General features: G+C 35.0%; 1 protein-coding gene across 1 annotated transcript in view; it reads left to right on the top strand.

The window, feature by feature from the left end:
* The window catches only part of trpa1b (transient receptor potential cation channel, subfamily A, member 1b), a 170,373-nt gene extending 148,237 nt beyond the window's left edge, over nucleotides 1-22,136 (top strand). The window contains exons 8-32 of the mRNA XM_026201071.1: nucleotides 710-885; nucleotides 1,967-2,077; nucleotides 2,168-2,276; nucleotides 2,897-3,042; nucleotides 4,188-4,324; nucleotides 5,904-5,952; nucleotides 6,206-6,305; nucleotides 6,921-7,021; nucleotides 7,185-7,354; nucleotides 7,578-7,742; nucleotides 9,455-9,569; nucleotides 10,250-10,416; nucleotides 10,935-11,019; nucleotides 11,116-11,175; nucleotides 11,269-11,367; nucleotides 13,202-13,272; nucleotides 13,479-13,632; nucleotides 16,135-16,224; nucleotides 16,547-16,716; nucleotides 17,611-17,740; nucleotides 17,845-18,027; nucleotides 18,130-18,198; nucleotides 18,321-18,416; nucleotides 18,554-18,672; nucleotides 20,934-22,136. Coding sequence (XP_026056856.1) covers nucleotides 710-885; nucleotides 1,967-2,077; nucleotides 2,168-2,276; nucleotides 2,897-3,042; nucleotides 4,188-4,324; nucleotides 5,904-5,952; nucleotides 6,206-6,305; nucleotides 6,921-7,021; nucleotides 7,185-7,354; nucleotides 7,578-7,742; nucleotides 9,455-9,569; nucleotides 10,250-10,416; nucleotides 10,935-11,019; nucleotides 11,116-11,175; nucleotides 11,269-11,367; nucleotides 13,202-13,272; nucleotides 13,479-13,632; nucleotides 16,135-16,224; nucleotides 16,547-16,716; nucleotides 17,611-17,740; nucleotides 17,845-18,027; nucleotides 18,130-18,198; nucleotides 18,321-18,416; nucleotides 18,554-18,672; nucleotides 20,934-21,129 — 3,068 coding nt within the window. The 3' untranslated portion in view covers nucleotides 21,130-22,136. The remainder of the gene's footprint in view (nucleotides 1-709; nucleotides 886-1,966; nucleotides 2,078-2,167; nucleotides 2,277-2,896; nucleotides 3,043-4,187; nucleotides 4,325-5,903; nucleotides 5,953-6,205; nucleotides 6,306-6,920; nucleotides 7,022-7,184; nucleotides 7,355-7,577; nucleotides 7,743-9,454; nucleotides 9,570-10,249; nucleotides 10,417-10,934; nucleotides 11,020-11,115; nucleotides 11,176-11,268; nucleotides 11,368-13,201; nucleotides 13,273-13,478; nucleotides 13,633-16,134; nucleotides 16,225-16,546; nucleotides 16,717-17,610; nucleotides 17,741-17,844; nucleotides 18,028-18,129; nucleotides 18,199-18,320; nucleotides 18,417-18,553; nucleotides 18,673-20,933) is intronic.
* Nucleotides 22,137-27,192: the final 5,056 nt, after the last annotated feature.

The following is a 27,192-nucleotide window of genomic DNA, read 5'->3' as shown; positions in this document are numbered from 1 at the left end:
TCATGACTGAGGTGCCCTTAAGCAAGGCACCGAACCCCCAACTGCTCCCTGGGCGCCGCAGCATAAATGGCTGCCTACTGCTCCGGGTGTGTGTTCACAGTGTGTGTGTGTGTGTGTGTGTGTGTGTGTGTGTGTGTGTGTGTGTTCACTGCTCTGTGTGTGTGCACTTTGGATGGGTTAAATGCAGAGCACGAATTCTGAGTATGGGTCACCATGCTTGGCTGAATGTCATGTCAATTTTTTTTTTTTACTTTTGTTTAGAAAGGACTTGGTCTTGTTTGACCTGCCCAGAGGCCCTTGAAAGGGACTTTGGTGAAGCTCAGTCATGTTATCGACAATTTGTTTTTAAAACATTTATGTCGACAATATTAAATTCTGTACACTACTGCATCTGTTTTCAATGTTAGACTTGACAAATACAGATTTCTGAAACACTTAAAGGAGGTGCAACTTGGACAATATAGTTGAGCTTTAAATCACACCTTGCACATTTCATTTATAATTTTGCCAATTATTGGCTTCATGTGACATGCTTACAATTGCATAGTATTAAAAAATACTGGTAGAATTGGTAGAATTTGTTTTTTAAGTCATTATTCATTATACTTGTCACTTTGAAACACTGCTTACCTCTGAATGCTTAGTCAATGTCCTACTGTCTAGAACGCACCAACCACTTCATATAATTTCGGTGTTTCTTGCTGTGTAGAGCTGAATGTACAGGATGAGCAGGGCAGAACTCCCCTGCACTGGGCTGTAGAGCAGGATCAACAGCAGAGCTGCGTGTTACTGCTGGAGCTGGGCGCTGACCCCAACATCCTCAACAGCGCCATGATGGGCCCTCTGCATCTGGCTGTCACGAAGAGATACAATCATCTAGTAGAGGTCAGTCACACATGCTGCTGGGAATCTGCTGGTGTTGCAGTCAGGGCAGGGAGCAGCAGAAGATATGGTGTTTGCAATCTGTTGAATATTTTGTCACGATGTGCATCAGACTGTATGCTGTACTGGTCAAATGTTTCACAAGCTCACAGAGGCTGCATTTATTTCCTTAAAAACATTAACATTTATTTCAATTTTAAAGAACTGTTTTTAATATATTTTAAAATGTAATTTATTCTTCTTTTGATAGCAAAACTGAATTTTCAGCGGCCATTACTCTAGTCTTCAATGTCACATGATACTTCAGAAATCATTCTGTCATTGAGACTGTCAGTCTGTTTCGGTGGTGGGGATTTTCAGTCACTGAATCTGAAATATAAGGTCAAAAGTATATGCTTTGTTTTAGAAAGTAATTGTCTTATTGGTCAGAAAGTTCACCCTTTCTTCAATAGATACACTATACGTGCACAAGCTTGAGGGCGAGTGATCCTCAAACATGTTATTGCCAGAAATGTTAAAATGTTTGATGATATGATTCGAACTTAGTTTTGACAAATCCAGTTTTCTGAAATGCGTTAAGGAGATTCAAGATGGCCCATATAGTTGAGCTTGAAATCACATTTTTATTTATTATAAACTCTTTCAGCAGGTGGCATCATGAAGTCGTTTTGGAACTGTTTTTCATTAGTAGAGGCAGTTTGGTTTTTTGAAATCAACTAGAATGAATGAAATGTTTTTAGTTAATGAAGCGTAAATGTATATGCGGTATATACCTCCTATTAGATGAACAAAACTCAAACAGACAGGTAGCTTTTTTTGATTAACTGAAAATAAGTTGAATAAAAAGTAAATAATTTCCTGTGGCCTCATGCCTATGCCTTTCAAATCACAGTCTTACTGATATCCCCAACAATAACACTGTTGCTTGCGTGATATTGCGCGGTTAGCATACGGACAGCTCAGTGGGAAACTTAAGGGCATCTTCTGTGAAGAATCTGCTTCCTGTCAGGGTGAAATCCTGGATGAATTATACTGATGAGTGCCTTGTGGAAACTCATGATCATTTTGTTTGCGTCTGGCACAGGTCCTTTTTCAGTCCTGTGACAAAACAGATGCCAATCTGGAGGGGGATCTGGGAAACACCCCTGTGATGATGGCCTGCTGCACTAATAACTGCCAAGCTATTCAGTTTCTTGTGAGTACAAAGGGCAATAGAAATAAAAAAAGGTGACTGACAGAAGTCTCATTCCCACATATTAAAATAGATGATTTCCTTTCCTTACAGTTCAAACAAGGTGCCAAGATGTGTATTCAGAACAAATTGGGTCACTACGCTATCCATACGGTTGCTTTTGCAGGTGCTAAAGAGGCCATGGAGCTGGTTTTGAAAATTGGCAAGTGAATTTAATGTTCTTATTCCATCAAGCCACCATGACGAATCCACTCTCAACCCTTTCACCCTGCTGTTTAGACAGGCTCAATGATTGTGCACAATACACGGGTGGTCTTCTGTTCCGGAATGATGTGTTCCAGATGTAAATATTTGTGGATTTTTCTGACAGCTCCCTTTGGCTGAGAGACGGATGACACAGTTTTCATTTACATTACACTCCAATATTTTCAGATTCTTAAAAGCAAAACAGCTAAAACAGATAGAAGGGTCAACATGTCAAACGTGACTGCCAGCCTCCAGCTCTCCAGAGCAAGCATGACACATGGTGACCAAACAAAGCAGTCATGCTTTCATTGTGATTGAGGTTTTTGACATCACCCAATGTCAAGCCAATGTCAATTGATAATGAAAATGTTGTCATCTTTTATTCACGCTCCTGTCATTCCAAATCAGTATTGCTTTTTGTTTTCCTGTATTAAGTTTGAATACTCTAAACCTCTTTTTCGCTGTACATGTTTAGTAGACCATTTTATTTTCCCGCTTTTTTCCTCCGTATGAATTGTCATGTATGGAAAAATAAGGCTGATCACATGATCTCTACTCTTTCTCACCCTTATAAAGGAGAAGAAATGGGCTATCCCACTTCAATGCACATTAATTATTTGGATAAAACCAAAAGTACCCCCCTCCATCTGGCTGTACGTGGGGGCAACATTGAGGTGATCAAACTTTGCATCATTAAAGGAGCCAGAGTGGATCAGCAACAGGTAAGTGCTGTTTTTAATAGATATAAAAAATGTCATTTTAAATATAAAAGTTAACAACTGTGGAACATAACTCTTTTTTTTTCTCATATAGTGGAAGTCAATGGTATCCAAAACTGTTTGTTATGAAAGCCCATTTCCCTTACATAAGAAAAAAAAAAAAAAGAAAAAAAAAACCTTCCTCTGATAAATCAGAATTCATAAGTCATAAGTTACAATTATGAGAAAATATGATTATTAGATACAATTATGACCAATTGTGATCATGGCATTTTGTTTTTATAATTATAACTTGTGTCATCATTTGTACTTTATCTCTAGTAACTTAATTTTGACTTTTTATGTCAGTTAATAACATCTAATAATTCTGGTGTCTTATATCATAATTAGGATTTTACCAAGACATTTTTTTCTTATGGGGTGGAAATGGGATTCTATATAATGGCCTAGAAACATGCCAATTTCAGTGCACCCGGTGGTTTCAGGTTCCTAGATTTTCCACCAATATGAATTTTGTCATCAACATATTTTATCAAACCCTTCCTACAGTGGTAATAAGATAGTCTGCAAATGTAGGTAATATAATCACGGCCCCATTATCATCAAGACTTATTTCTGTAAAAGCTTTCTGATGCATTAAACTGCATTAACGCTAACTTAGAAGTTTGGGGACAAATACAACAAAATTTGCCTAATGTCGAGCTATAATGTCATGATTCTGAAAGAAAGACAAAAATGATCTTTTCGTGAAATGCAGCCATAAACAAACGTGGCCTGCAATGAATACGAAAGTACCCTAACTCTCCTGACTCACGACCATACAGACACAAACTCACTCGCACTCCTCCATTTGTTCTTTTCAGTCTGTAGCAGCAGGGTTGATGCATTCAGTAATAGCTTCAGATAGTTAAATTGATACAGATTGCAGCCACTTACGCCTATAATTGAGCTTGGCCATTCTGTCCATTGCCACAGCAATCCAGGGTGCTCTCTCATTAATGGTTTGTGTTACTGGTGCAGCAGCTGAGAAATTGCCCCCCTCTTGCATTACCTGACGTTGCCTTTCCTACTTATGTCAAGCTAATAGCTGACTTCCATCTCTGTGTCTCTTTCTCTCTGTATGTGTGTGTGGCTTGATTGTTCTGCAGTGTGACAAATCCACGGCCCTCCACTTTGCCTGCACTCAGGGTGCTCTGGAAGCTGTCAAAATCATGCTTTCTTCTTACAACAAAGTGGAAGACATCATCAACATCAGGGATGGAGCCAATCAGACCCCCTTACATAGGTCAGTGCGATGTCATGCTGCTCTCCAATAGTTATTATGTGACCTACCCTCCTGGTTTATCTTAGAGCTGATTGATGCAATCTCATTTCATGTGAAGTTAGCAGATATGGGCATAAATGCCAAGGAAAGCAAATAACATAAGCAGGAAACTCCATACTATTACCCAAGATGCTGCTGGTACTGGAGAATGTCTTTAAGATTTATAAACACATTTGCTAAAAGGGTTAGTTCTGGAAGCTTGCCTGTAATTGCAGCTTGTACACAATTGATTTCACAAAGGAAATTTTAGACCGGAATAAAAAGGTCAAATTTGAAGCATGTTCATGCTGCTGTTTTCCATAAAACAAATACTGACCAAAGGGCTGTTCACACCAAGAATGATTATTATAACAATAACTACATGTGACCCTGGACCACAAAACCAGTCATAAGTAGCATGGGTATGTAGCAATAGCCAACAATACATTGTATGTGACAAAATAATATTTTTTTTTCTTTTATGCCAAGAATCATTTCATGTTCCGTGAAGATATTTTGTATATGTCCTACTACTATGAATATATAAAACTATTTTTTTTTATTAGTAAAATGCATTGCTAAGGACAACTTTAAAGGGGAAAGTTGCAAAAATAGACAAAACTAAATACAGCTGGTTTAAATTCAGGTAGATTCTGATTGGCTGTCAATGTTTTTATTATTTATCAACTGAAAAACAAATTCTAATAGTAATTCCAACAATATTGTCATTATTTGTGTAGTTGTGGTGTAGACATCCCTACTGTCATAGATTTTATTTTTTATATATATATACATAGTTATAGTTATCATCCTTGGCGTGAATGGGTTAAAAAAAAGTCCACATGATAAGTCTTTTAAAGCTGTATATTGTGGACTTTTTAAAAAGTTACTCACAAATCTTAAAACTTTTTCACACTGTTGTGTGAATAAACTTGCTATGTTTGATTTGATTAGGAGATGCAAAAAAAAAAAAAAAAACCTGTTTAAAACCTGAAATGGGAAGTTTTTTGTTCTTGGCTAAACCATCCCTTTAAAAATATATTCAATGTTTACAGAAATGCACACAGTGGACTGCTTACAACTAAAAATAAATTATTCACTGTACGATTCAGTGCTAGTAGTGTAACATGAAATATAAAAACATGATAGGATCATACTATGGACTGGATTTCACACTCATAACTTATTCAGAGTACAAGAAAACCCTGTAAATTATGTGGTGAAACATTCATTAAAGCAACCTAACTTAAAGAGCATTCACTGAATCATGACTGGCATTCCTGGGCTGGTGTTGCAATATTAGACTTTATTTACTATAAAATAAATATGGGCTAATTACCAAAGGAAAGTTTTTCCACAGAACTTATAAAAGTTTTAGTTTAATATAGTTACACACACACACACACACAAATATATATATATATGTGTGTATGTATATATATATATATTATTGTACTAATAAAGTTTGTGCCAATAGCGTACTTGGCCTATTACTATTCACAGCTGCATTTGAATAATTTCCATGCTTTAATTATTAACAATGACGTTCTTTTCCTAATAGAGCCACGTTGTTTGATCATGTCGAGTTGGCTGAATATCTTATTTCAAAGGTAAATGTTTGAATGGCTGCTTTGTGAGAATGTGAGCGGCTAAAGCATCCAAACTCAAACCCTCATTCTGCTGTATGTGCATTCTGTGAAACAGCAAGCTGCAAAGCATGGATTGATCTTTTGATAAAATGGATATTAAGCACCCAATAGCTCATCATTTTATTGCATGTCCTTTGATGTCCAATATCGTGTTGTATATCCTTAGACAAAGTTGCTAATTCACTGTTATTTGGATCTCATTTGTCTTGGAAAGGGAGCAGAAATTGACTGCATTGACTGTAAGGGACTGTCTCCTCTGCTGATGGCCTCCAAATGCAGTGCTTGGAAAACAGTTGTGTTTTTGCTGTCAGTTGGTAAACATTTTTTATCAATATTCAACACATTCTCGCTCCAAAATTATTTGCATGCACATTTCCGCATATTTAAATGAATAGTTCACCCAAAAATGAAAATTCTATAATAAACTACTCGCCCTCATGTCGTTCCAAACAAATTAGACCTTCGTTCATCTGCACACAAATTAAGATGTTTGATGAAATCTGATAGCTTTCTGACCCTGCATAGACAGCCTAGAATACTTCTGGAGCACAAAGAAAAAAAAAAATGATTTAACAATTTATGTATTTTCTGTGTCAGTCTTCAGTCCATGAGAAAACCACAACAATGTTTTCTTTGCGCAAAAAAAGTATTCTTGCAGCTTCACAAAATTACTGTTAAACCACTGATGTCACACGGACTATTTTAATTATGTCCTTACTACCTTTCTGGGCCTTGAAAGTGGTAGTTACATTGCTGTCTATGAAGGGTCAGAAAGTTTTAGGATTTTATCAGAAATATCTTAATTTGTGTTCTGAAGACGAACAAAGTTCATGTGGGTTTGGAACGTCATGAGGGTGAGGAATTAATGACAGAATTGTCATTTTTGGGTGAACTATCCCTTTAACATAATATTGTCTTTTTGAGAAAAGGTGCTGATTTCAGAATCAAAGACGAAGCTGGTCGCAACTTCCTCCACTTTGTCGTTCTTCAACCAAAAGGGCTGAAAAACCTTCCTGAGACAGTCTTACAGGTGTGGAAACCTTCTGTTTGTCAGATGCAGAACACAGCTCTTTCATTTTAAAAGAAAGCTTAAAGTGTCCAAGTCACCCTTAGTTATGGATTATTACATAATGTACTGTTTTGAACTTGCGTATGTTCTGTATATAGTTATAAGAGCCCATTGCCTCCTCCAGTGTAACGCCTTGAAGGAGATGTTGTCTGATGAGGATGTTGAAGGCTGCACTCCTCTGCACTACGCCTGCAAACTTGGCATTCATGATTCGGTCAAAAATATGCTGGGGCTCAATATCTTTGTGGGTCAAAAGTCACGCGAGAAGAAATCAGCTCTTCACTTCGCTGCAGAGTGAGAACGGTTTTAATACAGTTACAGGCACACAGCTATATGAAAATCAGATCTTTGTGCTTATTTTCTTATATTTAAGTACGATTTGACCTATAATAACATATCAAAGGTATGAGTATTGTGCAGGCATTAAAATGCAAGTTAAAATGAATAACTCCAAGCTTTTACATCTCATGCACTCTTGAAAATGCTAATATTAAAAGTTTTCTCCAATTTTTGTCAGATATGGGCGTATAAACACATGTAAAAGGCTGCTGGAGACCCTCACAGACTCTAAAATGCTGAACGATTGGGATGACAAGGGTCTGACGCCCCTCCATCTTGCTTCAAGGGCAGGACACACTCAAGTCGTGGAGCTGCTGCTCAGGAGTGGTGCGCTTTTTCAGAGGTACACCATTCTTTTGTGAGAAAGTGTAACATCTACTTTTTTATTCTATCTATGCATTTATCAAAAGCATTTTTTACATAATTACCAGGCAGTGTTATTTTAATATCATCTTAGTTAAAGTTTTAGCAATTTCCTTGTGTGTGACATTTTCATTATTTTTAAGTTTTACTTGTTTTAGTACTTCGGCTTAAATTAAATGAAAAATGATTGCCTTAATTGGAAAATAGCTGAAATAAAATATATTTTTTTAATGTTTTAATGTAAAATCTGGTGAAAACCAATTAGGAACCAATTCTCATTATTAAGCCCTATTCGGACAGGACTAGTTTTACAGGGGGTCGTTAGAGAAATCTGCGTTTCACAGATGTACTTGGTGATTTTAATCCCGTCCGAATCTGCCACGTCTGTGTTTTTCTCACACAACCTCTGTGATAATTCCAGAGTAAATTACCTACCGTTTTTCAGCAAACTCAGTGATCCTCTGAGAAAACTAATCCCGTCCGAATGTGAATGTCTGTGATTGCCGGTGATATTTTATTTCACAACGCGTCTCCTTGTGTGTTTTGGCCAACGTGAATTACCGTAGATGCTCTTACCGCGAGGATGTTTGATATATTTGCTTAGCGGCAAATAAATAATAATAATAAAAAAATACAAATAATTAAATCAAGAGCAAGATCGCGTAAACTGTTAATACCGGCTATTGTAATATCAGCATCAGGTAAGATTACTCGCGTTCATTTATGTACTCAGTTACATAATGTTTTAATTACATTTTATAAAATAAAAAAGGAAACCAAGTCAAACTAAAGGATCCACACATTAACATGGTTTTGTTATACTAGCCATTTAGTATTTATTGTGTAATAATACTAAGGTAATCATTCTGAATGAATGCAATGCACGCATACAGAGCGCGTGATCAAATCAGACCCTCCCACCTCTGTAATAAACACGGAGATACTAGTCCCGTCCGAATTGGTACATGAAAATCACAGATGTCAGGTGGTAAGAATCGAAACTCAAACGTAGTTTAGAAAACTAGTCCCGTCCGATAGTTGCATATTATTAGCTTATTGGCTGTTTATTAGCGCTTATAAAGCACATATTAATGCCTTATTCTGCATGACCATATTTTAGATCCCTTAATCCTACCTGTTTATGGTTTTAGTTTTAGTTAACAATAATAACCCTACAAGGTCATAATTGCATCAAAATTTCAAAAGCTAATATTGGTCCCACTTTATATTAGGTGGCCTTAACTACTATGTACTTACATAAAAAAATAAGTACAATGTACTTATTGTGTTCATATTGTATTGTAAAACACTTTTGCTGCTATTGAGATGGGATGGGGTAAGGTTAGGGAGAGGGTTGGAGGTATGGTTAAGTTTAAGGGTGGGTTAAGGTGTAAAGTATGGGTCAACAGTGTAATTATAAATGTAATTACATAAATTAAATACAGATTTAATTACATGTAGTTTTTTTTAAATGTAAGCACAATGTAAAACATGTATGTACACAATAAGTACATTGTACTAAATTATTAATTAAAATATAAGTACATAGTAGTTAAGGCCACTTAATAAAAAGTGGGTCCCTAATATTCCAGCTTTTCAGTTAAGTTAGCAACAGCTTCACAAATTGCATTTGATTATGTTGTGAGTTCATTCAGTTGGGCATTCTGTCATAAGGTCTTGTGTAATATTTAGTGATTACAAAGGCTGGTCCTGTTTACATCATGCTGTGGCTGATGGATACACACAGACAATAAAAATTCTCCTGGCAGCCAATGTCAAACTACTGGACGAAACGAATGAGGATGGGGTAAGTGGCGTAAAACCCCTAAATAACGCAATCAGTTTGAGAAATACAATTACTAAGGCACTGGTAAAACACTGAAGAAGATTCAAACGTAACATAGTCTCATAAATGCAGTACTTTTGAACTTTCTATTCATTAAATGATCAATGTATCTCAATTTTCACAAAAAAGATTAATGTTGAAATATGAACTGTTTTCAACATTTATAGCTACTACATATATATATATATATATATATATTTTTTTTTTTGGTTACACTTTAGTATAGGGTCCAATTCACACTAATAAGTAGTTGCTTATTAGCATGTCTATTATTAACATATTGGCTGTTTATTAGTGCTTATAAAGTACATATAATGCATCCATAATCCTACCCAATGCCCTAAACTTAACGACTACCTTATAAACTATTAATAAGCAGCAAATAAGGAGTTAATTGAGGCAAAAGTCATAGTTTATGGTTAGTTAATAGTGAGAATTGGACCCTAAAATAAAGTGTGACATTTTTTAATATATATATATTAAGATAGAAAGCCGTTTTAGACTAGTTTTTAAAATCTAATAATATTTCACAGTATTACTGTGAACACTGTATTTTGATCAAACAAATGCATCAAACTATTATTGTCCTTTATGAGTGTAATTGAACAACGCTGCTTATTAATCACTGAATGTTTTAACAGAACACGGCTCTTCACATAGCTGCACAAATGGGACATGTAGGTGCTGTTTTGCTGTTATTGGCCAGAGGAGCAGAAATCATTCTCAACAATGCTAACAACTCTTTTTTGCACGAAGCTGTGCGTAATGAGAGAAAAGATGTAGTGAACGCTATTATCGAAAGTGAGAGGTAAGGAAACATACTTTTGGAGGACTAATTCCAGATGAATAAAATATATATGAATTAGCATCATAAAATCATTGTTCAATTTATTTTTGGCTGATTATTATTTAAATAAATTTGTGTCATTCCATCGGGATATTTATTTTAGCTGAAACAAACAAACAAAAACAAAAAAAAAAAAACTATTTTAAACTACTTTTAATAAGCACTTTTAAAGTTTCCTTTTCATATATATATATATATATATATATATATATATATATATATATATATATATATATATATATATATATATATATATATATATATATATATATATATATATATATATATATAAATATATATATATGTATATGTGTGTGTGTGTGTGTGTGTGTGTGTACAGTAGGATTTCTAATGCAACAACATGGGAGAATCATTTGAGGGTCTACAGATGCAAAACTCTTTAAATATGTATTTTGTTATTTTTTTTTATACCTATATTGTTTTCCAACAGTTGAAAAAGCTATTTTAATTCACTGCAGGTTTGGCGAGGCAATAAAGACATTTAAAACAACATCCCGCTGTGCCGTGATGGACATCATAGAGTTTCTCCCAGAGTCTTTCAGGGTCTGTGTATTATCTTCCCATCTTATAAATATCTATTTAAGCTATTGTTTGTATAAAAAACAATGTTTTCATTAAACCCCTTTCTCTGCTGAACAGCACCTTCTGGACCGGTGTATTTTAGAATCTGATCATGATGCCAACAGTCCAGATTATCATGTAAGCCTTGCACAAATGTGCAAAAAGTTGCATTAAGACTATTAATGAGGTTCCTTAATTCTCTAAAGTTTAATTGTTTAATGTTGTTGGCAGATCAAGTATGATTTTCAGTGGCTTCAGGCTCCTATACAGCTAAAGAAGTATAGCAAAACAGACAAATCAATGAAGTACCAACCTTTGGCAGCTATGAATGTAAGTCCCCTTAAATTATGTTGCATTATCTATCTATCTATCTATCTATCTATCTATCTATCTATCTATCTATCTATCTATCTATCTATCTATCTATCTATCTATCTATCTATCTATCTATCTATCTATCTATCTATCTATCTATCTATCTATACTCACCTAAAGGATTATTAGGAACACCTGTTCAATTTCTCATTAATGCAATTATCTAATCAACCAGTCACATGGCAGTTGGCTTCAATGCACTTAGGGGTGTGATTTGAGGAATTTTGAGCGTTGCATGGTTGTTGGTGCCAGACGGGCTGGTCTGAGTATTTCACAATCTGCTCAGTTACTGGGATTTTCACGCACAACCATTTCTAGGGTTTACAAAGAATGGTGTGAAAAGGGAAAAACATCCAATCATGCTGCAGTCCTGTGGGCGAAAATGCCTTGTTGATGCAAGAGGTCAGAGGAGAATGGGCCGACTGATTCAAGCTGATAGAAGAGCAACTTTGACTGAAATAACCACTCGTTACAACTGAGGTATGCAGCAAAGCATTTGTGAAGCCACAATGGTAGATGGGCTACAACAGCAGAAGACCTCAGCGGGTACCACTCATCTACAATCTGCAAGAGCTCACCAAAATTGGACAGTTGAAGACTGGAAAAATGTTGCCTGGTCTGATGTGTCTCGATTTCTGTTGAGACATTCAGATGGTAGAGTCAGAATTTGGCGTAAACAGAATGAGAACATGGATCCATCATGCCTTGTAACCACTGTGCAGGCTGGTGCTGGTGGTGTAATGGTGTGGGGGATGTTTTTTTGGCACACTTTAGGCCCCTTAGTGCCAATTGGGCATCGTTTAAATGCCACGGCCTACCTGAGCATTGTTTCTGACCATGTCCATGCCTTTATGACCATTGTGTACCCATCCTTTGATGGCTACTTCCAGCAGGATAATGCACTATGTCACAAAATCATTTCAAATTGGTTTCTTGAACATGACAATGAGTTCACTGTACTAAAATGGCCCCCACAGTCACCAGATCTCAACCCAATAGAGCATCTTTGGGATGTGGTGGAATGGGAGCTTCGTGCCCTGGATGTGCATCCCACAAATCTCCATCAACTGCAAGATGCTATCCTATCAATATGGGCCAACATTTCTAAAGAATGCTTTCAGAACCTTGTTGAATCAATGCCACGTAGAATTAAGGCCGTTCTAAACACAAAAGGGGGTCAAACAGTATTAGTATGGTGTTCCTAATAATCCTTTAGATGAGTGTGTATATATATATATAGCCAAACAGGAAATAATTTTATAAAAAATCTGAATATATACATGCAAATTGTAAATATATTGTTATGTCTGAATACATAAAAGTAAACCTGCATATATAGTTATAAATCTGAATATATACATGTAAATCTGAATATATAGTTATAAGCCTGAATATATCAATTTAAGTTTGTGAATATATAGAAGTTAATATGATTATATATGTATAATTGTTTTACATTTATTTATATAGATTTACATTTATATATTCAGACTTATAACTATATATTCAGATTTACATTTATATATTCAGGCTAATAACTATACATTCAGATTTGTATATAATTATTATCCGTTTGGCACCTCATAATATATATATATATATATATATATATATATATATATATATATACATACTGTACACACACACAAACACACACACACGCATTGAATATGGTAATATCTGACTTTTAGACCCTAATGTACACTAAATGTTCTTAAATACAAAGCTCCTAGTCTTTCTGCATCCTAAAATAGTGTGAGAATGAATAGTAACTCTTGCATCACACTAGGCCATGGTGCAGTACAACCGTCTGGAGCTCCTCACTCACCCCGTGAGCCGAAAATACCTGGAGATGAAGTGGTATGTTCTGTAACGGTTCTAGTAGTGATGTTTTAAGTCACTATGATAAGCTAATTTCTACAGTCCTATACAATACAGTCACTGCATTTTACTTTAGTGCATCTGGTTAAAAATAGCAGCATTGCAGTGTTAACATCACTTTAAACAAATAGACTGGTTTACATAAGATTTGAATATCCTACTGATATTGTGTTTTATTCGGATAGGAAGGCGTACGGAAGCAAGGTTCATTTGCTCAACCTGGCTGTCTACCTGCTTGGCTTGTTGCCCCTCACATACCTCATCCTCAATCTGAGACCAAAGCAGGACGGTTTTGGCAACAACACATCTGTAATCATGGTGCCCGTATCTTTTAGAGAGGTAGATAGGCTTTGTTCAGAGATCTGTGGCATCTTGTATATGGAAGAGATGAGCTCAAAAGAGTTGAGGTGAACACAATGTAGAGTGTAATTCCTGTAATGTGTGGGACAAATGACAGCTGGAGATGCGTATCAGGGACAAGCAGAGAAGGGAAAGGTGAAAGAGAATAATGGTAGTTGAATTTAAATGACAATCAGATTGATTGTGAATTACTTTCAAAGTCACACAGTGTCATAAACTCTAAGAGAGAGGGAAATGATGATACCTTTTTTAGATTTATTAATATAATTCTGTCTTCTAGATAGATGTGGTGCTACAAATCAGTGGTGTCAAAACACAAGGGAGGGTCTGGTGTCACTAGGGGTCACTTTTCATGAAAAGAGTAGAAAAGTCCCATTATTTTTTTACATGCTGATTTTTCACATGAATTTAGGAACATTTTGGATTTTGTTCAAAATTGTAAAATAAAAATAGTAATCAAACAACTCCAGAGAAAATGAATGAGACAAATCTTCACACCCAATTAACAACTGTAGGAATGAAGGTCTTGGCTTATATTTAAAGGTAACAAATCATAGAATTTAATGTAATCACACTACAATCGATCAATCAATTTTAATTTTGAAATAACCCTTTAAGAAATAATTTGGCATTATTTAAATGAATAATTTACCCAAAAATGAAAATCCAAGTTAACTTCTTAATTTAGCATTACAACACTTGCTCATCAATATATCCTCTGCAGTGAATGGGTGCTGCCAGAATAAGAGTCCAAACAGATGCTAAAAACAACACAATAATCCACAAATATTCCACATGACACGAGTCCATCACTTAATGTCCTCTGAAGATAAAAACGGCTTGTTTCTAATAAATAAATCCATCCTTTTTTTTTTTTTTCAAACTATTGTTTCTTGTTACATTATCCTCTATCCATAATAATGTTTTCTCCAGTGAAAAAGTTGTCTCAGCTTAATCAAAAGAGAAATATGCACAGATCAAGCACTATTTACAAGCAAAAACAGCTCTAAACAAATATGTCAGTGGATTTTGATATGAGAGATAACCGGGCATGGTTTTTTTCACAGGATGAAGCTTTATTATGGATAATAGATTCATATTTTGACCAGAAGCAACAGTTAAAAAGTAAAAAGCTTTTAATGATGGAATTGTTTCTTTCAAACTCACTGTTTTTTTTTTTTTTTTACTTCAAGACATTTAGAAGCAGAGCTGGGTAGATTACTTATGAATTTTAATCAGTTACTGATTACAGATTACATGACAAAATTTGTAGTCAGTAATATAATCTCTAAAACTACACATTTTTGGTAACGTAATCTGATTACTTTTGGATTACATTTAGACTACATTTGTGCTAACCCTTATTTGATAGCACATATATTGAATTAACCTAATCTTGTACTATTTTGACATTATAAGGAAAAAATATACTGTATTCCACAAAATATATTTAATTCACCTACAATAGCCACGATTGCTTCTTTTTCAAGTGCAATGTGTGGACAGTTAATACTTACAAAATACTAACAACAATGTGCCTTGCTGTTATTGTTTGCTAGTAACACTGAATAAAACGTATAATTAATTACTTATAATTGAGTAAATTTAGGAAACTGCTACACTACAAAAAACAATATTGAAAAACATGAAATTCACAGCAATATCACTGCCAGGTTAAATATTTAATCTAATAAAACACTAGAAGTGCATGTGAATGTATCAATGATAAACAAAACAAAAATAGCTACATTGCAAACATGAATTTTGAAAAAGAATGAATTGTGAACACCTTATTACCATCGTGTAAATAAAATGTAATCATGTAATCCATAAAAAAGTAACTGATAAGTAAGTCTGATTACGAGTATTTTAAATTGAAGCAATAATGCTACATTTTCAGCATTTTATGTTTTCTTAATTTTTTTGGGATGAGGAATTCCTTTAAAGCACACCAACAATGTCAACTTTAGTCATTATATAGGGGTCAGAAGGACCTATGGTTCTTGTTGTCAAGTTGGCCTAATCTGTTATGCAATGACAGGCCAATTATTCAAGCTATCATTCATAATCACATGCATATCCTTTCACATTTGCCTGCACTTCCTTATAACCTTGTCCATATCCCATTACTTAATTTAGTGAGTGTCATTTTGATCTGAATGGCATCCATCAACTTCTGACTTATTCATCAGCTCAAGGTTATAATCCCCATGAAATTAAGTATGTCTAATCTTGTACGCATATTACTATTTATCTTTTTAGAAATAGCACACAATACTCATATTGGCATTAGTATTATCCATTTTTGAGTGTGAGGAACATGCACTCACCATAGCAGAGATTTTTCCAATTTAGCATAATATGCTAATTGGGTTATGAATGAAAAGAAGTACAGTCATTATGTAAATGTGATTAATTTGGTGATAATGTTGTAATGATACTCTCTCTCTCTCTCCCCCTCTCTCTTTTCTCTCCATCCAGCAAAAATGTTTAATCTCGGTCTGTATAATCATGGTGCTAGTCTTGAATGTGTATTCCGTTTGCAAAGAGCTGGTGCAGATGGCTCAGCAGGTAATAGTTATGTCATCACTTCCCATGATGCATTCACTATAAATTCCTCTCGTACCACTACAGAGACCCTCAGCAGAGGGCAATCAAACCATCACTAATCATAAATGTCATGATGCACATTAAACACACATGCCTTGGCTGTGGGGATTCCCTCGCAGGGCTCTAAGCCTTCCAGCCATGTGATTTACCTATAAAAACACAGCTCAGATTTTGCATGCATTGTTATATACTGCTCTTTGCCACTTGCGAGGGTATTCAGATTGCACTATGTTTGGAATCTAAAGGTGATTTTATTTAACCCCTCATATATTTTACATTACAGCGAATAAATTACTTCACTGACTTCTCGAACCCTCCTGACTGGTGTGCAGCTATTAGCTCTTTAGCCTTTGTCATTCCCATGTGCTTCAATCTAGAGAACACTTGGCAATGGGAGGCAGGAGCTTTCGCCATTCTGACTTCATGGATCGGCTTCCTGCTCTACTTTCAGAGGTCTAGTATATGTGACCTTCCTGGACTTTTAATATGAACAAGTCACGTTTTCTAGATTTATCTCAGTTATATTATAGGGTTGCTGATCAATTTTAATTTCTAATCATATTCAATACAGTACATTATATGCTGATTAATAAAAGGAAGTGCTATAAATTGTATATGTGCTGTAAGAGATGCACAATTTATAGATGGGTTATCAGCCGATATTTTTAGATTTTTATAGATATATCAATATCAGTCGATATTTGATATAATGCATGTTTATTTTTCATATTATTACATTTAGAATACACCACCGTTCAGAAGTTTGGAGTCAAATATTTTTATTTTATTTTTTTATACTCACCAATGCTGCATCTACTTAATGCTGTAAAAACAGTAATATTGTGAAATATTATTATAATTTAAAATAATGGTTTTCTATTTTAATATATTTATTTAATTACTGAATTTCTAGCATCATTACTCCAGTCTTCAGTGCGAACATGATCCTTCAGAAATCATTCTAATATATGCTGATCTGGTGCTCAAGAACTTTTCTTATTATTATCAATCTTAGTATATATATTTTTTTGTGGAAACCATTATTTGCAATAGTAAAGAAATGTCTAATTTTACAAAAGATATCTGTCACTTTTCACTAGTTTAATGCATCCTTGTAAAAAATAAAATAAATATTGGCATAATCTAACACTCACTTAAAATTAATCTTATCATTTATGAGCACCGTGAAATTTAATCTTTTGTAAATCTAAAAATGAATATCACAATGTGATTAATAAACCCACTTTTAGCATTCAATTAATTCACTTTAAATAGATTTTTGCGAAAATAGTCTAAAATGTTTTGCATAAAACATCTGAATTCTCATATGCCCTTGTCACATGGCAGGTTTGAGCGAATTGGAATTTACGTGGTGATGTTTGGTGGGATCGTTAGGACCCTGATGTGCATCATGATCCTCTTTATCTTCCTATTGCTCGCATTTGGATTGGCCTTCTACGCTTTGATGCTCCACCAGGTAAGTCCAAACAAAGAGATGATATCAACCCACCTTGACAGACCTGTCAAGTCTTATCAATTCGGTGTGGTTTGATGATGTTTACCGTTTGCTGCTTTCGACAGGATGAGTTCAGCTCCATCAGCCTTGCTCTAGCCCAGACGTTTGTGATGACAGTGGGAGAGCTGAACTACCAGAGCACATTTCTCAATGCTTATGAAAACAGCCGCATGGCGTTTCCCGGGGTCACCTATTTTATTTTTGTGCTCTTTGTGCTTCTAATGCCTATTCTTCTCATGAACCTCATGGTAGGACACTCAACACTGGCCTGTTGGAAGCCAATTATTATTTTAATGTTGGCTGCAATATGTTAGGAGGTATTAGGCTTATTTGTCTAAATCATATTGCAGATTGGTTTGGCAGTAGGAGATATCGCAGAGGTACAGAGAAATGCAGAGCTGAAGAGAATAGCCATGCAGGTGAGCAGTCTGGATATCTCTAATTAACATACATTTTTAGCAGTATTTTGCACACCTAGTCAGATTTAGTATAAGCATCACATCTAGTGCATCACATTAATCAAGAAAGCGCTTCCTTACAGATCGAGCTTCACACTACCCTTGAGGAGAAGCTACCTTACTGGTTCCTGAAGCGAGTGGACAAACCATCTATCACCGTCTATCCCAATAAATGCAAGGTTTGTCTATCGACAAATGCTATTCCTAGTGGTCGCAGATGAACTTTTGCAAAAATTCTTTAGGCTAACGTATTTTAAACAGTATAAAAGACATTTGAGTGAAGATTAACATTTAATGACAATCATTTGTTAAACAGAAAGTGCTGATGCAGGCACTCATTGATGGTGAGATCCAAAACACAGTTCGCACCCGTCTGAACCTCTGCTCGCGGCAGGGAGGGCCTCTGGAGATAGAGCTGCACAAGCAAAAGAACAGGTGATCTCTTTGTTTTGGGTTTATTCAGGGACACCCACTAGAGTGACATAAAGGACTGGATTTCAAAAGTGAGCAGATACTTTTTTTTCCAGTGTGAAAAGTTTTCTATTTTTCCATTTATTTAACATCACAATAAAAAATGGGAAGGTTTATCAGACTTTTTATGCAGTAATTATGCCTATAAAGCCATCTGTCAGAAAAAAGTGCCAAAACTGTAGCTTTAGAAGTGCAACAGCTTGTCACTGAGACATTAAGGTACCTCTGTACCTTTTAACAACATTCAAAAATATATTTTTAAAGTATATTAGTAATGTAATATTAATGTTTATTAAATTGTAAGTGTACAGTCACAAACGTATACGCTTTTCTGAAACCTCTAGAAAACATTTAAAGCTTTTATATATATATTTGTATATATATATATATATATATATATATATATATATATATATATATATATATATATATATATATATATATATATATATATATATATATGTTATTATTATTTTTTTTATTTTTGGTGATTATGTAAGAAATAATGCGCCAAAAGTTTAAAGGGATAGTTCACCCAAAAAAGAAAATTGTAAGTCTCTCTTGATAAAAGCGTCTGCAAAATAACTAAATGTAAATGTAAAATTACCCCATGATTTACTCACCCTCTAGCCATCCTACAGTAGGTGTATATAACTCTCTTCTTTCAGACAAATAAAGTCGGAGTTATAATAAAAAACATCCCGATTCTTCCAAGCTTTATAATGGCAGTGGGTATTGGGCCAGATTTTGAAACCAACTAAAGTACATCCATCCATCATAAAAAGTGCTCCACACGGCTCCGGGGGGTTAATAAAGGCCTTCTCAAACGAAGCATTGCATTTGTGTACTGCATTTTGTTTACAGCGAAGGAAAAATAGGCTACTCTTTGTATTATATAGAAATCCTCCATTTTTCTTAACAGATACTCTTTTTTTGTACTTTTAATGACCAGTGACCAGTTTTTTGTTTGGTGTTTTTAGGGTTACCATATTTTAGTTTTCAAAAAAGAGGACAGTGGGAGCAGGATGCACAGGGTTATACCTAAAATACATATTTTAAAGTCAATGGTATGAAGATCAATCATATACACAGCTAAAAGTCTTAGTACCAGTGGCCATGCTTCACAAAACTTAACATCCACCACAAATTTATTTTAGGTAGAATGCTAAATGTTTCAGTAAATGCATTGCAGCCAAATGTATTTTATGCCGTATTTTAAACCGGTAATCCAGCTAGAGTGACCATATGTTCTCTTTATGATATGGTCATTGGGCAACTTTGGAGTCGCAACTTTTGGAGGCCCCCTTCAAACCCCAAAACACCCCTCCCTCCTCCTGTATGCATCCTGTTCCCACTGTCCCCTTTCAAAAAAAATAAAAACTAAAATTTGGTCACCCTAATGGATGCACTTTATTTTGCTTCAAAGTCTCGACCACTATTCACTGCCATTATAAGCTTGGAAGAGCCAGGACATTTATTTCAATTAACTTTTTATAGCTCTGATTGTATTTGTGAGAGTCATACACACCTAGGATGTATTAAGTTTGAGTAAATCATGGGGTAATTTTCATTTTCGGGTGAACTGTTTCTTACATTTTTTTATCACGTTGACGTATTTCAGTGAAAATAAAGATATTGTAGGTTGTTTTAAAATCTGAACACTGCTAACCAGGGTTATTCTCATTAACTACCACTAAAACTATTACAAAATATGTTTAAGAGCTTATAATAATAAAATATTTTGCAGACTTAAGCTAGTTGTCAAAGTAATATTTTTCATTTTGTTTAGTTTGTTGAACCATTAAAAGAACTAAAACTTAAAAACTAAATAGATGTATAAAAAAAATGACAAAAGCACAAAAATTAGAATAACAATGACAGAAAACTTTCAGACTTATGGGAGAGCATCCTCTAGTGTTCATTAGACATAATGCAGCATCAACTACACTAAGCAATTCGAAGTTTTGTTTGCAACATCAATTCAAATCAAATTCAAAGATGAATGGCACAGATCTAATTCACATATCTCACCTGCCTTACTTTTAGACAGTTTCAGAAAAAGTGATTTTTTTAAAAATAATATTTGAAATCGAGTCTGCTTATAGGTTCATAACAAACACAAGCTTTTAAGTACAACTGTGCAGTTGTTGCATCAGTTAAAATGTGCTTTTTTACTCTCATCTATACAAGACATACACTGCATTTAAAACCGCTCTCTCTTTCAGGTTAAAATCAATGTCCTCTTCGCTGGAGAAACAGCATAACCTGCTCAAGCTGATCATCCAGAAGATGGAAATCACTTCTGAGGCTGATGAATGCGACGGCCCACATAACCCTAGAGCTCTGAAACAACCCACTTCCTCCTCAGCGCCGAAGTCAAAGTGGGTCCCGCTGCTGCAAGCCATTAGGACAAAGAAGTAATATTAAAGATGATGACATCATGTGTAAATATAAGCCAAATACCCAGCCTTCATTACTTATACTGGCTATATTTTGTTGTGATTTAGTATATAGTTTTAGTTGTTCCTCTTATCTGATTAAGTGTAATTGTGTAATCATGAGCTCATAATGTATTTAGAAGGTTACACTGATATATATATATATGAGTCAGTATATTAAATCCACTTAAAGTTTTTACTGAATTCTGAAGAGAAGTGTTTGAATGATATCCAATGGTCTAATACATAATGAAGATCTTATAGCACCAGTACTGAAAATGAGAAGAGCATTTGGAATTAATGCACTGACAAGCTCCTAATGCAAACTTAAAGACTTGAAACTCTGTGATGCATCACATGTAGATTTATCACACCAATCGGCCGAGAAGAAGAATTATTATGTGCATTTCTTCTGGCCTCGTGCCCGGATGTAGTAACCCTGAGACTCTTTGTTATACCAAACAGTAATTTCAAAGTAGTTCTGTAGTGGGGAGCATAAGTGTGTAACCCTCATTTTTTGGGTCTGTTTTAGTCCATTCCCATGAAAGCTGCATTATATAAAACTGTCTTGTTGATAAGATTGTCAATGGTGATTTCACAGACTTAAACAAGTCACTCAAGTTGGGAGTAGATTAAGACATGCACCTGCACGGCCGGAACACTGTAAAAATCACTTTGTGATTTTGCATGGACATCATGACATGTAATAAATTTGATGACAAGGATCACAATATCCAGATGAAATGGATTTGCTTTAGATTTGGTCACTTTAAGCAATACTAAACCTATGTCTTTACTGCAGAACATGTGCTTGATGCATGAACAACCTCAATTTTAAGAAAATTGCATCAATGCAATATACTGTGTTTAAGCCACCTCAGTTCTTCAAGTCCCCGTTTTTCTGACATTGAACCCTAGTTAGCTGTTCTTAGGCTTTGAGAACATTATTTGCATGCAAATAAAGCTCCCCCCCCCCCAGCAAATTCTCATTACCACAACATGCATGTAATAAAATCTGCCTAAATTAAAGATTTATGCATTTTATTTTATTAAACTATTCAAACATTTCCACAATTAAACTGAAATGAAATGAAATTTGACAATTATTTTATTTTTTTATTTTTTTGTGCATTATTGTAATACTAATACTAATAGCCTATAACTAGATAAAAAAAAAAGTTTGTCGAGACAAACTTTGAAGTTGGCTTTAGAAAGCTAAAACAAAGTTAGACAAGTTTTAAAATCTATAAGTTTGAAGTAGTTTGAAGTTTAAAATATTTTTAAAGATTAGATAGATTCTAGGGTACTCAGAGTGGTTGGTAGGGTGTTGCTACGCGGTTGCTAACGTAATTTATTAATACAATAATATTTTTCAAATTTAATAATAAATAATTATTTTCAGAAGAGACTCTCTTTTGCTTTGCCAAGCTACATTATTTTAATAAAAAAATGCAGTAATTGCAGTAATATTATTACAATTTATAAAAACAGTAGCCTATATTTTAAAATGTAATTTAAAATATAATTTTCAGCAGCCACTACTTCAGTCTTCGGTGTCACATGATCCCTCAGAAATCATAATAATATGCATATTTCCTGCTCACAAAACTTTTAGTAATATATATAAAAAAGAATGTATAATAATGAAAAGGCATCTGTTTTTTTTTTAAAGCGGAACTTAACTACTTATTGTCTTTTCATTTTATTGTGAGTGGATGGTCTGGACATGTTCTTAGATTTTGTGATATTCACTACCATCAAAGTCAGGCTTGAACTGGGAGCAAATGGATAGTTCAATCTTCAGCCACTTATATCATTCAATTAAATGTGCTTGGTTCAATGCAGGGGAGGCTTGACTAAAATGGGGGCGTATTGATTTTCCTAATGGCCGTTTTGATGCTGTTACATGCCATTTGTTTTACACTGCAGCTGTGAGAGTGAGGTGACCATGGGAACCAGGGGAGGAGAGCGCGCATAGCTGATGTCATAGTCCTGCACCTGTCCTACTTACTCATTCACACAAAACAGAGGGAGAGAAAGAAGGAAGAGAGCCACTGCCCACACTACGACCCTTAACACGCTTACCGACAGACAACTGCACATTTCTCATGTTAGCTCTGACCTAAAACAACGTGGGCAGCATTGTTCCCATGTAATTAGTCCCTGTGTGGAAGCTTGGGAAAGATGTGCTTACACAGTTGTTTAAAGCAGAGATTAGTGTTAAAATGCTATGAAAGGTGCCTCTGCTGCTGCTTCACATACATCTGTTTGCTTTGACTTTATACTAAGGCATCTTGATCCTGCAGATTTTCCCTCAAAGAAGTATAGTTTTTGTTTAAATCATTGCAAGCTCAGGACAACAAGTTCCCATAAGGTGAACAGATATTTTGTATGTAAAACAGTTTAGACCTGCTATAGTTATAAAAATAAAAAAAACGGTAACACTTTAGAATAGGTAACACCTATTAGTTGCTTATTAGCATGCATGTTACTACATATTAGCCATGTATTAGTGCTAATTAAGAACATATTAATGCCTTATTCTACTTGACCTTATTCTAAATCTCTAATCTTACCCAATATCTTAACTTAACAACTACCTTACTAACTATTAATAAGCAGTAAATTAAGAATTTATTGAAAGAAATGTCATAGTTAATAGTTAACAAGTTTACCAAAGACCTTAATGTGTCCTTGGATAAGTCGCTGAAGTTGCTATACTGTGCCATATGCAATATGCATCTGCAGATTTCTGGCGAATCTTATCAGCCATAAAGGCTATAAAAACTATAAGCCACTGTGGCGCTGTGAAATGAAAATTATGGTGCGGTCACATTTTAATCTAGACATTTTAGTTGGAATCCATGTGAGCAGGATTTTCATGTGAAGGCGAAGGATTTTCTCATGCACATTTTACAACAGGTTCACTTTGGTCTAATATACTATTGACAATAGGCTACGCAATGGACATTTTTCCCGCAGAACTTTTGCTAATGTGGCCACAACTTTATTTTATTCCAAACTAAACAGCTTTCGGTTGCACTTTATTTTACAGTACGTGTACTAACATGTACTTATAGTGTACTTACAGTGTATTGTCTAAGAACTATCTAAGAAAGTTCTGGTAATACAAGGTAACTACATGGGTAGGGTTAGGTTCAGGGTTAGTTCTAGTTATTACATAGTTATTGTAATTACTATAATAAGTACATAGTATGTGCATGGGGAACAGGACTGTAAAATAAAGTGCTTCCCAGCTTTCTGTTTGTGATGAGCAATGTAATTACTCATTACTTATCAAAGATAGCTTACAATACAGCATGATCATCACACAGTGTGTATGCTGCTACGATCCACGTTTTCTGACCAACCAATAAAACTGCAACATGAAATCACCGTGACGATGCAAAAACATAAAACTGCTTACTTCAAGCTCTTATGCCTTCCTCTTTCACCTCTTCCACTTTTTTCAGCACGCACACACACACACACACACACACAAAAACAACAACTGCTAAAGTGTTTTATCATGCTCTTTTTGTTTACCATTAGTGCCTGCTGATGACGTTTTATTATTCTATAGGAACGTGCATCGTAGTGTACAAGTCAATAGATGTCATCATTGTACAGTCTACACACACATCGTAGCCAAGTTTATAAGATCCATGTCGCACAGTGTGACATGCAGTGATCTTATGGGATTGCTAAAATTGTGCAGTGTGTTTTGCCTTTTAGGTGTTGAGTACTAGTATGTCTTTAGCCTATATTCAGTACGAGTAAAATACTTAAATATTGTTAAAATTAGATTCTCTAAGATTTTTACTCAAGTTGTATTGGAATTGGAGTCGTAATAAGTAAAGAGCGTATATGTAATTTTACTCAAATATAGTTTTACGGTACTCTTTACACCTCTGCACAAGAGTTGGTAACATCATACATTTGTATAGGTAAACAATAGAAAGTGTTCTTGTGTAACGGAGGCCAGCTGAGCTGATAAGAGCAGCACAGGTAATCCTCACTCCCAGTGACCTGGGTTCTCGGAACAAGAATGAGGAGAGGAATCAGGAGGGGTTACATTGGTGCCATGACCCGGATGGGAATGAGATTTAGGAGGTGAGTGTAACAGAGGCCAGCTGGAAAGACTATTCAGGTAAACCTAACTCCCCTGATCTCAAAAGGTGCACTAGCGGCTGATGTTAAAGGCTGCAGTCTTTAGCGTCCTCGTTAGCATGCCCGCCCCAATGCTGGCAACTCAGGTTTGAATCACGCTCGAACAAGAACGAGGGAAGAAGAACAAAAGGGGTTATGCTTGCTATTGGTTGAATATCATGAACAAAAAAATATCGAATGCAAAAAACATGTACTATGTGAATGGCCTCAATACTTTATCACTCCATGGGTTCCAAAAAAGCACAGTTAAATTTGATGATGTGTTGGAACGGTTCAAAGTGGAAATGCAAATAGAATAATTTGGCGAGATGGTGGAAAAATGCAAGATGGTGTAGACAAATAATAACTTTAACTTTAAAACACGTGTGTTTAAAGCTCGTGTGTGATGCTGAAAAAGCAGCAAGATGTGTGCAAAGACTTCCATCTAAAACATGTTTACTGATAGAAAACAATTGAAAATTGTACACAAGAAGGTGTTTTGTGTGAACTGGCCCTTACAATATGAATGAATATCTTAAATTCCACAGAGCAGGAAGCATAAACTGTTTATTGTAGGTAATTCCAAAGCTGTCTGCCCTTGGCATGTACCCTCTGCAAAAATGGAGCATGCGAGTCAGCTGTGCTTTTGGATAATTTGTTGGCCGAGGGTGACCACGGTAATATAAAATCTTAATTTCACACTCATTAGGCGGGAATGAAAACTCATACATATCGAATTTACCGAGATATATTGTGAGATGCTGAGAAAATTTCAGCTGTGGGAACTTCAGTTTTATGGTTTAAGAAATTTCGCTCTTTATGTATAGTCATATGAAAGATGTAGTGTAGCATACGCATCTTATGCAGAGATATATGGATACATTAATAGTATTAGGGATGTGGCTAATGAAGGTTTTTCTTCTTTAGGAGCTGGTGGTGTTCAAAATGTTCAAACTTAAATGGGAAGCAATCCTCATATGTATGTCTAACCTACACATTTTTAATCATGAATTCTGTATAATGTTGAAAATAATTAATTTATATGCCAAAATAGCTATGGCCCACTTTGATGTGTCATTCATTTGCCGATATGAGCAGACCCCAGTGAAGAGGCAGGCGTACAAAGTTTCCTATAACACAGCTGAACTGACATTTGCCAAGTATAATGAAATAAAAATCATTTTAATTTGCCTGGCATGTGCAATGCTTACATGTTTCTGCATGGTAAGAGAGACAAATGGGAGCATGGTGCGATCATATGAAGAATGTCAACATGTGTATTTCTCCTTCACCCACAGGGTCTGAGCGATCGCCCCCCGTCCTGCAGATGTAATGTAAAGTGCTGACAGCTGTGGCCAATATGCAGCAAGTGTGTGTGAGAGCGCTCTAACCAAGCAGAAACCCAATATCTCTGTGAAATGGCCAGTGGATTAAGAACGTTTGATAAGCCTTCAGACATTTCTATTTGCTTAAGAGCATGTGGGAAAAGGCATTTAAGTGGACCGTGGGTGACCAATGAACTGAAGAAATAAGAAACTGAAGTTTTCCACAGTTTTTTCACTAAATAAATTAATTGAAGCGTGGCTAGGTTGGTTTGGGTTACAATAGTGTAAAGCAGGTTGTTTTGGAGAATGCCTTTTTTTTAATCAGATCTGATTTATTAATATTTTAATATATATATATATATATGCATTAAATACCTTATTATATATATATATATATATATATATATATATATATATATATATATATATATATATATATATATATATATTATTTATTAAATATTCTATTATCAATATATGTGTTTATTTATTCAGAATTGTTTATTAATATTAAATTGATATTGGATATATTATTTTGGACCTTTTATGCTAAATTGTATAAAAAATGTAAA

The sequence above is a fragment of the Carassius auratus genome, chromosome 24, assembly GCF_003368295.1.
Source record: "Carassius auratus strain Wakin chromosome 24, ASM336829v1, whole genome shotgun sequence".
NCBI classification, from domain to species: Eukaryota; Metazoa; Chordata; class Actinopteri; order Cypriniformes; family Cyprinidae; genus Carassius; species Carassius auratus.
Note: the sequence above shows the minus strand (reverse complement) of the source record. Positions and strands in the feature narration are given on the sequence as shown.